This window comes from Rhizophagus irregularis, chromosome 2 (assembly GCF_026210795.1).
Source record: "Rhizophagus irregularis chromosome 2, complete sequence".
NCBI lineage: Eukaryota > Fungi > Glomeromycota > Glomeromycetes > Glomerales > Glomeraceae > Rhizophagus > Rhizophagus irregularis.
The window spans coordinates 4,308,383-4,320,957 of record NC_089430.1 but is presented as its reverse complement, the minus strand read 5'-3'; the positions used below and the strand labels follow the sequence as shown (position 1 = coordinate 4,320,957).

The 12,575-nt window shown below is 27.2% G+C and overlaps 3 protein-coding genes across 3 annotated transcripts; 2 read left to right on the top strand and 1 right to left on the bottom strand.

Moving 5' to 3' along the window:
- Positions 1-2,548: 2,548 nt before the first annotated feature.
- On the bottom strand, positions 2,549-4,065 carry OCT59_012301 (uncharacterized protein; the record flags this gene model as incomplete). The annotated part of the gene is made up of 2 exons (XM_066134361.1): positions 2,549-2,715; positions 3,297-4,065. 2 exons carry the CDS (start codon positions 4,063-4,065, stop codon positions 2,549-2,551), a joined length of 936 nt encoding a protein of 311 aa, XP_065989632.1.
- Positions 4,066-4,559: 494 nt separating this feature from the next.
- On the top strand, positions 4,560-4,982 carry OCT59_012300 (uncharacterized protein; the record flags this gene model as incomplete). Its single annotated transcript, XM_066134360.1, has 1 exon — positions 4,560-4,982. The coding sequence occupies one exon, from the start codon at positions 4,560-4,562 to the stop codon at positions 4,980-4,982; it is 423 nt and encodes a 140-aa protein (XP_065989631.1).
- Positions 4,983-9,349: 4,367 nt separating this feature from the next.
- OCT59_012299 (uncharacterized protein) lies at positions 9,350-10,633 on the top strand (the record flags this gene model as incomplete). The annotated part of the gene is made up of 2 exons (XM_025309873.2): positions 9,350-9,360; positions 9,445-10,633. 2 exons carry the CDS (start codon positions 9,350-9,352, stop codon positions 10,631-10,633), a joined length of 1,200 nt encoding a protein of 399 aa, XP_025188564.2.
- Between the last annotated feature and the right edge of the window lie 1,942 nt (positions 10,634-12,575).

The window sequence follows — 12,575 nt, the reverse complement described above, 5'->3', positions numbered from 1 at the left end:
ATAAAAGTTGGATTTAGTAACCTTGAATTGTTGAATGTAACCAATTCTTTCAGTTACATATCAAAGTTTACACACCTCACAATTGAAATCAATGGCCCATTTTTATGCATTAAAGAATTGTAGAATGACTAAAATCTGTTATTTAGAAAGTGAGAAAATTGTTGCAGGAGTAATAAAAGTGTTTCTTGAATAGGCCACCTAAAGACATGTTATTCATACTGCCAGAGTATTTTCAATTAATTAATTTATTAATTCATTATTTTTTCAAATTATACATATTACATTGCATAATTTCAACTTCATATTTGAAATAATGCAAGTTTTAAGATAAAGCAAAGTTATCAAACTCAATACTTGTATTAAGAAGCTTTACCATTTCATTTATTAAGTGGAAATTAATTTATTTATCAATATTTTATATTTTTTTACAACAAAAAGTTTTAAAATTAATAATTTTCCAAATTTCAATCAAAAGCAGCATCAACACAGCCATATTTTATTTAAATTTAAAAGAAATATGGTAAAGTGAAATACATCTGTATTTATTGTATATATTGAATATATATTAATAGACCAGTTTTATAGAATCAAGTAACAACACAATATTAAAAAATTCTAATCATAATTTATTTGGGATGGCTCTTAAGAGCTGATTCACAAATAATTTCTAAGCTTGAAGTACTCCTCACTAGTTAAAAAAGTCTCAAAACCTGTCTTTTGGGTATAGAAAAAAAGTTGAACGATGATAACAAAAAAAATAATACAATAGATCCAGATTATATAAAGGTAATAAAAGATAAATATTATTTAATGTAAAACTGAAATACTAACCTCGTTTGATTAGGAGCTCGTTAAAAGGGTCGTAAAAATATTATTTGAAAAATCCATATATCCTTCACAAGACGAATACAGATTCAATTCAATGATAACCTATATCTGAAATCTTCTATTAAAATAACATCAATAATATTTATTGGAAATGTTTTCTATTGTATTACATATTTATTATTATATACTATTTTTACCTTAATTTAAAATAATTATATTTCAATAACTACAATTTCTGCATAATGTTTTTTTACTTTATATAAAATAAAACATATAGAATCAACAAATTATATACTGTATTCCATAAAACAGGTTTGCACATTGTGCAAGAAAAATTGTAGATGAATTACTTGCAAATGTATTACCTTTCTTTATTAGAACAGGAGATTCATTTTTGAGAAAAAAGGAATACCAACTTAATACCATTGTTCAAAATTTTAGTCTTCCACAAATATTTTATATATGGAAACATCTACATGAAATACTAAAAAAAATGATAATAATGATCCACTTTCTAGTAATCATTCTTTTTATACTTATCACCATTATACTATAGATTACAATTATTACATGAAATAATTTCATTAATTATATTACTTTACAAAATTATTTTAGATAATCATAATAATTAGTACTACATATTAGTATACTTACTAACTTACATATTTGTTAGAACTAAGAATCTGCAAATCAGAGCAAGGAGCCAGTTCTTGCAAGGATGCCATTATTATAAATTATGTATCCCTTGGATTTGGAAACTTTTTAGTTTGTAAAATTGAGGATTTTCTCTACAATATGATAGATTCAGTTTGTGATTCCTATAGCCATTATCATGTATTATAAGAATGTATTGTATTATATTAACTTCAGAACTGGACTGAATTTTGAACTCCTCAAGGTTAAATTTAGTTTTAATTATTTCCCAAAAATATTTATCCTTATTGTAAATTATTTGTGAAAGATAAAGATTTTTTTTCATTTCATATCTTGTAAGTAGTCTTTGTTTGAAGTGATAACATGTTTTTTTACAATTTTATTATTTTGATCTTTTCAAAAGACCTTTCCATAATATTATTGCAAATCAAATTAGTGAAAATTACAATATGAAAGTAATTCCATACAAATTTGGTCATTTTACATACTTGTTCACCTTATTTCAAAAAGTACTATTTTTTCTAATTGGATTATAAATGATTATACTTAATAAATTGAATGTTACTACAATGTTTTTTGATAATATTAACAAGATTTATGAATTTTGATCTGGTTAGTAGTTTAATTTAATTGTTTTATATTTCAATAATATATCACAATTGTTACATGTATAAAATTTACCATTTTGGAAAAATAAAAGATCTTTTATGGTGAATATGCATCTAATAAAGGTATTTTAAAAATATTGGTTTTAGATATTCAACATTTTTTTTTTTTTTTAAAACAAAGGACAATATTTATTATAAAAGAAAAATATACAAAATTGAACTAATCTAGTTTAAATACAAGATCGAATAAAAACTAATAAAAAAAATGGTAACTTAAGAATATATGTTCAAAAGAACTATCTACCGTCATGCCTGCCCAAATACTTTCACATGCATAAGCACCCTACCGGTATTTATACATCCTTTGGTGACTAGATCAAAAATATTTTTCTAAAAAAAAAAACACACTATAAAACAAAAAGAAAATTATTCTAAAACCTAAAAAAATTTAGTATATCCTAAATTAATTTACGTAAAACATCTAAAATTTCCGCTAAGACCTTTGATCGTAATGTTTTACAGGACTTATCTTTCTTCTGCTTTTTATGCTTCTCAGATTTTGCCTCTTGTAGTTTCTTTTTAGAATTCTTAGAATTCTGCTTACTTTTATCAGTCTGTCGACTTCCTGAAGTTCATTGCCGGTCCTTGTTGGTATTATTACCAAATGACCTTGTTCGTTGCAATGAAGAATTATGTCGATTCCAAGACAGGTGCAATTGCTCCCAATCAAATTGATTATCTAATGCTGTACGCATATCAACCCACTTTTCAAAATAACTAATAAGTTTACGATTCCCCCTTGCAGTCTGTATAATTTTAAAGCTTTTCAAACCCTTAATCACAGAAAGGAATGAATGTAGGCAATGGTCTTTCCATAAGGCTGCTATCATCATCGATTCTGGAATTTTTTGAATCGTAGCTTGGAACTTCTCACGTTGTTTTCTTTCTTTGAGTGTACACCTTGCTGGAAACCATCGAACTGGTATCCCCCTAAATCTGTAGTTCAAACAGGATCATCATTACCTTTGAACTGGGTAAGACGCAAAGAATTTAATTCTATCTTCAAATGAACTGTTTGGTATTTCTTTTGTTGTTTCATTTGTAATGAGATAGTATTCCCCCAAAATGTTAACTTTTGCAGAATTTCTTCTGGCGTCCAGGATACTGGGATATCATAAACCAAAATGTCTCTGACTTGTAATGTACCATCATCACCTGGTTTATGACCTGTAATAACTTGCTGAATTATATTTTTATTTGACTTCTTTTTTTTATTCGAAGATTTTGTCAAATTAGATAAATTATTATCTGGTTGTTGTAATAGCTGCGGCTGAGGCATTGTAACATCCAGATTAGATACTGGTTCTACTGGTGTAACGTCCATATCAAAAAGTTGATCAATATGTGATTGAGATCCAGAGGCATCCGCAATCGACCGATTTATATTAACATCTTGATCATCACCTATTTGATCATCATCATCAACAGTATTTCGCATATAATCATCTGATTCATCATTTGTTAATGGATCAGAATCAGAATCAACAGTTTGGTGTTTTTTCTTTTTATTCTTTTTAGCCTTTCTTTTTTTAGACTTATCCTCATGTTTTCTCACAACATTTATTATTTGCTTTCTTTCAGCATATCTCTGTTGTACCCCATTATATACTGCGTTAAAACCATGAGAAGCAGAATACATAGCAACATGTAAAAAAAATGAGAAACTTTGAGGAGTCATTTGGTAACGAGAGGCTCTATTCTCCCAACTGAGTATGTCTTCATTTGTTAATCCAAAATTTGCTTTTAAAATATTATTTTGAACTTCTGTTGAACGTCCCTTAAAAAACGAAGCACTAAGACTTTCACAATATTGTATATATTGGAAATATGTAGTTTTTAAAAACCTATTTTCATCACCCATAATAAGCATAAGAAACTTATTTTCGGCTATTTGTATTTTTCTTGTATCTTCCATTTTAATAAAAAACTGAGTAAAATAAAATTAAAATTTTACTGCGGAATTGTTATGTTTTTTAATTTTTGAAGGAAGTGTTCAATGTTTTAGATATTCATTATTAATTGCTTGTCTATTACAATAATATTTAATTTAAGCATTAAGCCAAACAAAAAGAGAAAAAGGACGCGTGCACAATATGACCAAAATGGTACGATCACTGAAATGCATTTAGGAATGATCAGCGATAAGGATAAGGATCATCTGGAAAAACATTTTGCCGATAGGTCACATGACATTACTTTTTATGACGTACCTGCATATTGGAGTGATGGAGAGATCTTTACACTATTAAATGATAATGTTGGATTTGTGGAGTATATGAAAACCAAAAGATGTTATAAGTACAAGACCGTTAGAGTAACGTTACGCTTTAGCAATGCTTATGAGAAAATTTATAAAGAGGGTGGCGTGAACGTGTCATTAACAAGGAAGAATCATATTTTTTTTTGAGGATGTTTGATTCAAAGTTGTTGTATGTGCAGATTAAAGATAAATTTCATTGGCAAGCAAGTAAACAACTCGGTGAGGATATTCAACAAGATGATTGTTCAATTATAAAGGATTACGTTAAAATTTACCACGCTTTTTTTGAAAAAGTGATCAGAGTCAATGGAATGAGATTTTTAATTTTATATTTTCATAGAGAATCAGATTTGATGATAGAAATTAACGCGTCAATTGAGATACATGATATTGGATGTGGATTATGGATAAAAAAACTGAATGATTACATTGACAAATCAGGAAATTTGCAAGAACTGGTTAAAAGGAATGATTTTCAGAATACAGCCTCAAGTTCAAGTGGCACTTTGATAGGACAACAACAACTAAGTAGACACGTCAATTCTTTGAAGCCACAAAAACAATGGAGGTAATTTAATGAAATTTGGGAAAAAAAATATGAAAAGGTAAAAAACATAATAAAATAGCAAAAATTACTAAAGAAATTTTTTCAGAATGTATTTAGATTAGGTATTTTAGCTTGGAATTTAGTATAGTATTGGATTTTTACGTGAATAGCATGCTGGTTACGTTAGTCTATACTTTAGATTTTCTTTGCTAAAACCCCTATTTTTTTAATTACACTGTTACCATAATATAACAACATAAATTTTATGCTTTAACAGTGTAGTTTACTAGTTTTGTGATTACTGTATAGTAATTATTATAGTCATAATACATTTACAACATTATAATAATATTGTAAATTACATTATACCATTACTTTTATAAATATTTAATAATTCGTATAAAAATTAAAAATAAAAAAATAAATCTAACATTACTTGTCTAAAGTTTTTATAAGGAGAGGTGTAGTTTTGTTTTCGAAACTAGCTTCAATGTATTTTTTTTGTTTATTTTACTATTAGTCAATGTAATATATTACGATTGCTAATAAAATGATTTAAATACGTTTATAAAAAAAATAAAAAAAAATAATTTAAGCATTAAATAATCTCTCAAATGTATGGTTATCAGCATTTTATTTCATCATATGCTGATCATATATGTAAACTCAAAATAGAAGAAATGTTTTAATCATTTATTTATTAATTATATTTTAATTTATATAAAATATGTACATCAGAGTTTATTTTTATGTGGTCACTAGAGATGGCAATGGTCATGGTTATTAACCGGTCATGACCAGTTATGACTGTGACTGATATCAGTTGGTCAAAAGCTTCTGACCAACCGTTTAACTGACCAGTTTAACCAACTGGTTTGACTGACCATTTGACTGACTGTTTAACCAACTGTTTAACCAACCATTAACTGACCATTTAATCATTTAACACTTTTTTTTACGAACTTAATCAATAAAAAAGTTGTTATACCATTTTCTTTAGTGGATTTAATCAAAAAAAATACTTTAACATTTTTTCTTAATTAAATTCATTAAAAAAATGGTTAAACAGTCAGTTAAACGGACAGTCAAATGGTTGGTTAAATGGTCAGAAAAACGGTCAGCCAAAATAGTCAGTCGGTCAAAGGCCCTTAACCGGTTATGACCAACTGATAACTGACTGTGACCGACCATTGCCATCCCTAGTTGTCACCATTGATTATTGTCATAATCCCAATCATCTATATCCAAACTGCTTTAAAAGTAGTTCCAAATCCCCTTTTGCTAATTATTAAACAATCTTCAAATTCATCATTTTCAATCAACTTTATGATATGGATCGTATTTTTAGTTTTTAATTGTGCTTTTTGAATAAATTCATCAACATCATGATTTCCACTTGTTTAATTTTTGAAATTTTGTTGAAATCTTTTAGAATACATAACTGACAATAATCATAACTAGTATTAAGTTGCTTACATTCATTACATAAACCATTTTCTATATAACATTCTTTTAATTCTTTGTCTGTTGTTAATTTATTGACGAATTGAAGACATACTAAGCTTTAAGAAATCTATCATATTCAATGTATTCTAGAATATTTATCCAAAGAGAGAATTTAGGAATTTGGAATTGTTTTAAAGTAATTGAAATACAAATCTTTTCCGCATACTTATATAGATTGATATCATATTATAAAATAAAATTGATTTCATTAACAATACGTCACGTATCATATATTTTAATTTAACTTATTTGTAATATTTCATAAAAGATAATTTTAGTAGTTTAATAAAATTAATCAATTTATAAACTAAAAATAATTTGTGAAAGAATTATTAATACAAGAAGTACAAGAAGTGAAAAAAGCATTAATAAATATTATTATTTAAATATATTTTAAAATTTTTAATTTAATAATATATTAAATTTAGTTAGTAATATGTAGAATTGGGTAAAAAGTTAACAAACTTTTGACTAATTATGTAAAATTTATACCTTTATATTAAATTGTAAAGGAGGTATTTTCATCTTGGTAAAAAGGAGCAAAATTATTTGTAACCTTACCAGTCAGCGGTCATATCATTTCTTTTATTTATAAATAATTATACAGTCAACTCTCTATAAATGCACCCCCCTTGGGACCAGGTATAAGGGTTAGAGGTCTGTATTGACCACTATTTTACAACCTGGCCCAGCCCGCACTTGGAAATTAACATAAAGTGCCTGGCCTAGTCTGGCCTGGACTTAAAATATTAAAAACCTGGCCCAGACCGGACCTGGACTTTTATTATATCATTTTGTTATAAAACAAAAAAATCGGCCAACTTAATTTTGGCCAGTTTAATTTCAACCGAAATTAAGACGATTTTGGCCAGAATTACGAAAATCTGGGTTCAACAAAAATTCATGTGCCAGCCCGGACCCAGCCCAGGTGAATTTTGAAGAAAGTTTGCCGGCCCAAACCTGGATCTGGGTCTGGGCTGGTTAGGGTTTCTGGGTTCCGGGTTCTTGGTCCCGTTTACAGACCTCTAATAAGAGTGCATTTAAAAAGGATGTGCATTTATAGAATATATATAAATCTGTATGATATTAATCTAAAATTAAGGTAATACAAAAATTTTATAAGTAAACTATAAAATTTTTTTATAAAGGGTACATTTACGGAAAATATATATATAAAAACCGTGCATTTAGCATTAAGGCTCAAGTTGGGACTAGATAAAAGGTGCATTTATAGAGGGTGTGCATTTATAGAGGGTGCATTTATAGAGAGTTAACTGTAATTAAAACAGTTCTAAATAACATATTATGGACCAATAATTGAACAATATATCTTTCAATAACATTTGTAAATAGCTTAAAATCCATCTAAAAGGAATCTTATTCATCATATAACGATAATATGTTGTATAAATTTAGAGAATCCTCCTCAATATTTGAAAATTATTATATGGAATCCATTTAATAATAATAACATTTGGCTCAAGTAATTCCATTTGACAATTTTTTATTAAATTACTAATATCATTATTTTCAGATGTTCAATTTGAAAAATTATATTTAAATAATATTAAACATAATATTAATAAATCATAATATAATGTAGCAATTCTCACAAATTCCTCTTGTTATAATTGGTAAATCAAATTCGATTGGTTGTTGGTAGAATGGGAAGTCAGTAAAATGATGCTGGTTAATTTCATGTCAGTGAAAGAAAATACCATGTCATAGTTAGAATAATACTACAAACAAGAAATAATGTAGGCATTTACTAGTTTTTCTTCTATACAGTATAATATATATCTTCAATCATATGCTTGAAAATAATACATATATTTTAATTAATTTCAAATTTTTCTTTATAATCCAACATTGCTCAAAAATTTATTAAAATTAAATTTTCAAATTTTTCTGTAAAGAAATTAATTCCTTTAACTCGTTTGAAATAATAAAATTGATTGAAAATTATGACGTACTTGTGACAACTGATTAAAAAATCAGAATACAAATTTGGGAATTGGAGATATTGATAATGATTAAAGTTATAAATTTACTTTTTCGCATCTCTAAGGACATTATTGATTGAAGGAATTATGGAAAATGCTACATAATTAAATAGAAGTGAGCGTTTGAATAAAATTCCATTTTTATACAACTCATAAAATTCCAAATATTCTAATAGAAACTTTACGATGATTAACTTAACAAACATGAATGAGTATAACAGTCGGATGTAAGTTGACAAGGACCCAGAAGTATATATATAGGGGTCAGGTGATGAAAAAAATTTTTTACTATGAGCTGTACACATTTTTTCAGGGCCGGAATTATGATAAAGTCAGTCGGTTACTATAATAGGAAATAAAATTCTGACCGGCATTATCAAAAATTATCTAAAAAAGGAAAGATTTTCATGATTTTTTAGTTCAAAATACGCAAACTCAAGCCTGAGCCTTTTATATATTTCTGGGTCCTAGTTGACAAGCCATTTTTTATTATAAAAATAAATAATAGTGTTTAAAAAATGTAATTTTTTGCGAAAATTAAGTATCGATGATCATTGATGCACCTCATGCCGTGTAACCATACTAATTACAAATAAATAACCAGACGCCCCTTTTTTTTCTTTTTTTCTTTTAAAAAAACATGACATTAATTTTTCATTCCAGTCTTTCAAAGGACCTTTCCTTAATATTAAATGACGCTGACGACTATGATGTTATTATTCAAGTTGGTGATAACCAAAACACAAAAGAATTTCGTGCACATTCTGTTATCTTACGTGCTCGTTCTCCCTATTTCAAAGGTGCTCTTTCAGCAAATTGGATTACAAAGAAAAATAATATGATGATGTTTAATAAACCAAACGTTACTCCAATTGTTTTCGAAATGATTTTAAAGTAAGAATAATTCTAATAATTTTATAATTCTTTATTCATTTATTTCGTAATTTCTGTATTTATTTAACAATATATTGTTTTAAGGTATATTTACATTGGTGAAATTAATTTAACTAAACAATCGGGTGAAAATATTCTTGAATTGCTAGTTGCAGCTGATGAGTTACTTTTTGAAGAATTATTCGATCATGTTCAAAATTATTTAATTGAAAAACAAGCCAAATGGGTTCATGAAAATTTTGTATTTGTTCTTAATACTGTACTTAAATTTCCTAGTTGCAAGAAATTGCAAGATTATTGTCTTGATTCTACCTGCGAATATCCACTACAATTTTTTTCTTCAAAAAATTTCCCCTCAATAAATAAGGAAATACTTCTTGGCTTAATTAAAAGAAACGACTTACGAATTGAAGAAGTTATCATTTGGGATTATTTAATCAAATGGGGTATTGAACAAACCCCCGGTCTTGAAAGTAATAGGGCAAAGTGGAATGAGGAAAATTATAAAGCGTTAAAGAAAACCTTAAATCAATTTATCCCTCTCATTCGATTTGTGGAAATTTCTCGTGCAGATTTTTTTGATAAAGTTCGTCCTTACAAAGCTATTATTCCTAAACATATTTTTGAGGAAATTGAAGAATTTTATTATAAAGATACCTTACCAAAAACTACAATTTTACCACCTAGAACTGGTCTTCCAGATAAAAAAGAAAGCTTTAAATCAAATATTATCAAACCAGAACTTGCAAATATAATCGCCAATTGGATGGATAACAAAGATGCTAAGTTTACTCACACCATTAAGAATCCATTATATAAATTCAAACTTATTTATTGTGGTAGCCGTGATGGAATTAACAATAATTCATTTAAAAATAAATGTAATGGTCGAGTACCAAGCTTAGTTTTAATTGAAGATAAAAAATCAAACATGATTTTTGGAGGATATAGTTCTATCGGATTTAGCTCATTAGGAGATCAATATTTATCTGAAAATAACGTACGTTATTACTATTCATCAGATAATTTTATTTTTTCATTTGAAAACAGTGAAGATGTACAAAATATGAAAATAGGACGTGTAATTAATAGTTATAAAGCCATTTTGGAAATGGGAGATAGTGTTGGGTTTAATTTTGGTTGGGGTACTTTTGCTATGATTAATCAAACTTTCCAGGTTAATAAACGGGATAATTATGAAAGTATTTCAAATGAAGAACATATAACTGGTACTATTAAAGAGATAGAAGCATTTGTTGCCACTAGTCACTAGTCTTTCCTTTTAATTATATTACATATGTTAAACAAAATTATAAATAAATAAATTATAAAGTTATCAGTCACAAGTCTAATATTGTAATTATGATAATAATTGAAATATCATATAGATTAGTCGAAAATGTGGCTGTTTCTTAAAATGTGATATATTTGATAGAGATATAATTTGTATAAAATAAGTATGATTTACTCTTTATTGATTTCTTAATAAAATGTGTATACTTTCTAACAAGATTAATTCTCGAATTTTATTAAATTTTGAAGTTTAAATTTATTAAAAATTGTAAAATCACTGGCTAACTTTTTAAATTGCATAACTTTTTAAGAAAAAATTTTGATTGCATTTTTTGTTAAATAATAAATTTTATTTATTGCTGTTTTCAATTTGGTGCAATTATAGTGTAACATCCCTAAAAATAATCAATTTTTAAAAATTTGTGAATACTCGTGATTTTTTCAAATAATCATCTAGAAAAGGGTTGTTTGCCTATGATTACCGGGGAAATCATGAAAAATTCCCAATTATTTGAGTAGTTTACTTATAAAAAACTGTTATTGTTACAACAAAGCTAAAAAAACTTGCGTATAAGTGAACTACTCGAAAAATTGAGATTTTTCTATAATTTCCACTGGTATTCACAGGTTATCAACTATTTTTTAAATGATTTTTTAGAAAAATCATGGGTATTCACAAAATTTTGATAATCATATTTTTATAGGAGTGCTAGCTGTGATCGCACTAAATTAAAAACAGCAATAATTCGAATCAGAAATAGGTTGGCAAAAATCAATTATGCTTTACGGTATCCGGTCCGATGATCTTTCTGAGGGCTATACTAATTTTCGCCCCAGGTTCCCATTGGGTACGATGTGAAATTAGCTCGGATTCTATGTAATGACGGCAGAAGACATAGGTCCGGATGATTACAAATGATTACAAATCAAAAAATTCCAGATGTTAATCAATCAGACCCAGTTCACCAGCCAGAATCAATGGAACTAGGGACGAAAATTAGTATAGCGCTTTTAGAGTATTGGTTAGCACAGTCATGTGAATTTGAATCCCAAATCATCGGATTATCCACACGAATTTTTTTTTTGCTATTCACTTTATAATGAGAGTTATTGAAAAAAATTTTTTTTACTAATTTAAATACTTAATGAGATAATGGTTGTAGTAGATTTTATAATAAGCGATCAAAATCACAGGACTCAGCACAGTTAACTCAGTCCGATGGTAGCAAAGTCCGATAATTCAGTCTGCATCAAATTAACATGACTGTGCTAAAAATTGACATGACTGGACTCAGAAAGATCAATCTATTATTTAAAGTATTGATGTATTTTAGAAAATATCCACAAGATTGTTTACAATTTACCATTAAAATTCAGTTTGTTTTTTTTTTTAAACTTTCTGTTGCATGAATCTTCATTAATTTACAAAAGGTTACACACTATATTTCGTATAAAATTATTTGTTAATATAACTTCAAGAAATAATAGTAATTGTATTATTTAGATTGATATTGGAAATTTCTGAAAGATTTTCTTCATATTAACGTTGATCATGATGCGAAATCATAAATCATTGGTGTCACTACATGCTGTGTAACTTTCCTAATTGCTAAATAAATAACCAACCAAAAAAATATTCATTTAACGCCACTTTATTTTTATTTTTTCTCTTAAAAAAAATGAAATTGGTTTTTCATTCCAATCTTTCAAAGAATCTTTCCTTAATATTAAATGATGCTGACGACTATAATGTTATTATTCAAGTTGGTGAAAACCAAAACACAAAAGAATTTCATGCACATTCTGTTATCTTACGTGCTCGTTCTCCCTATTTCAAAAATGCTCTTTCCGCTAATAGGGCTGCAAAGAAAAACAACATGATCATGTTTAATAAACCAATCGTTACTCCAATTGTTTTTGAA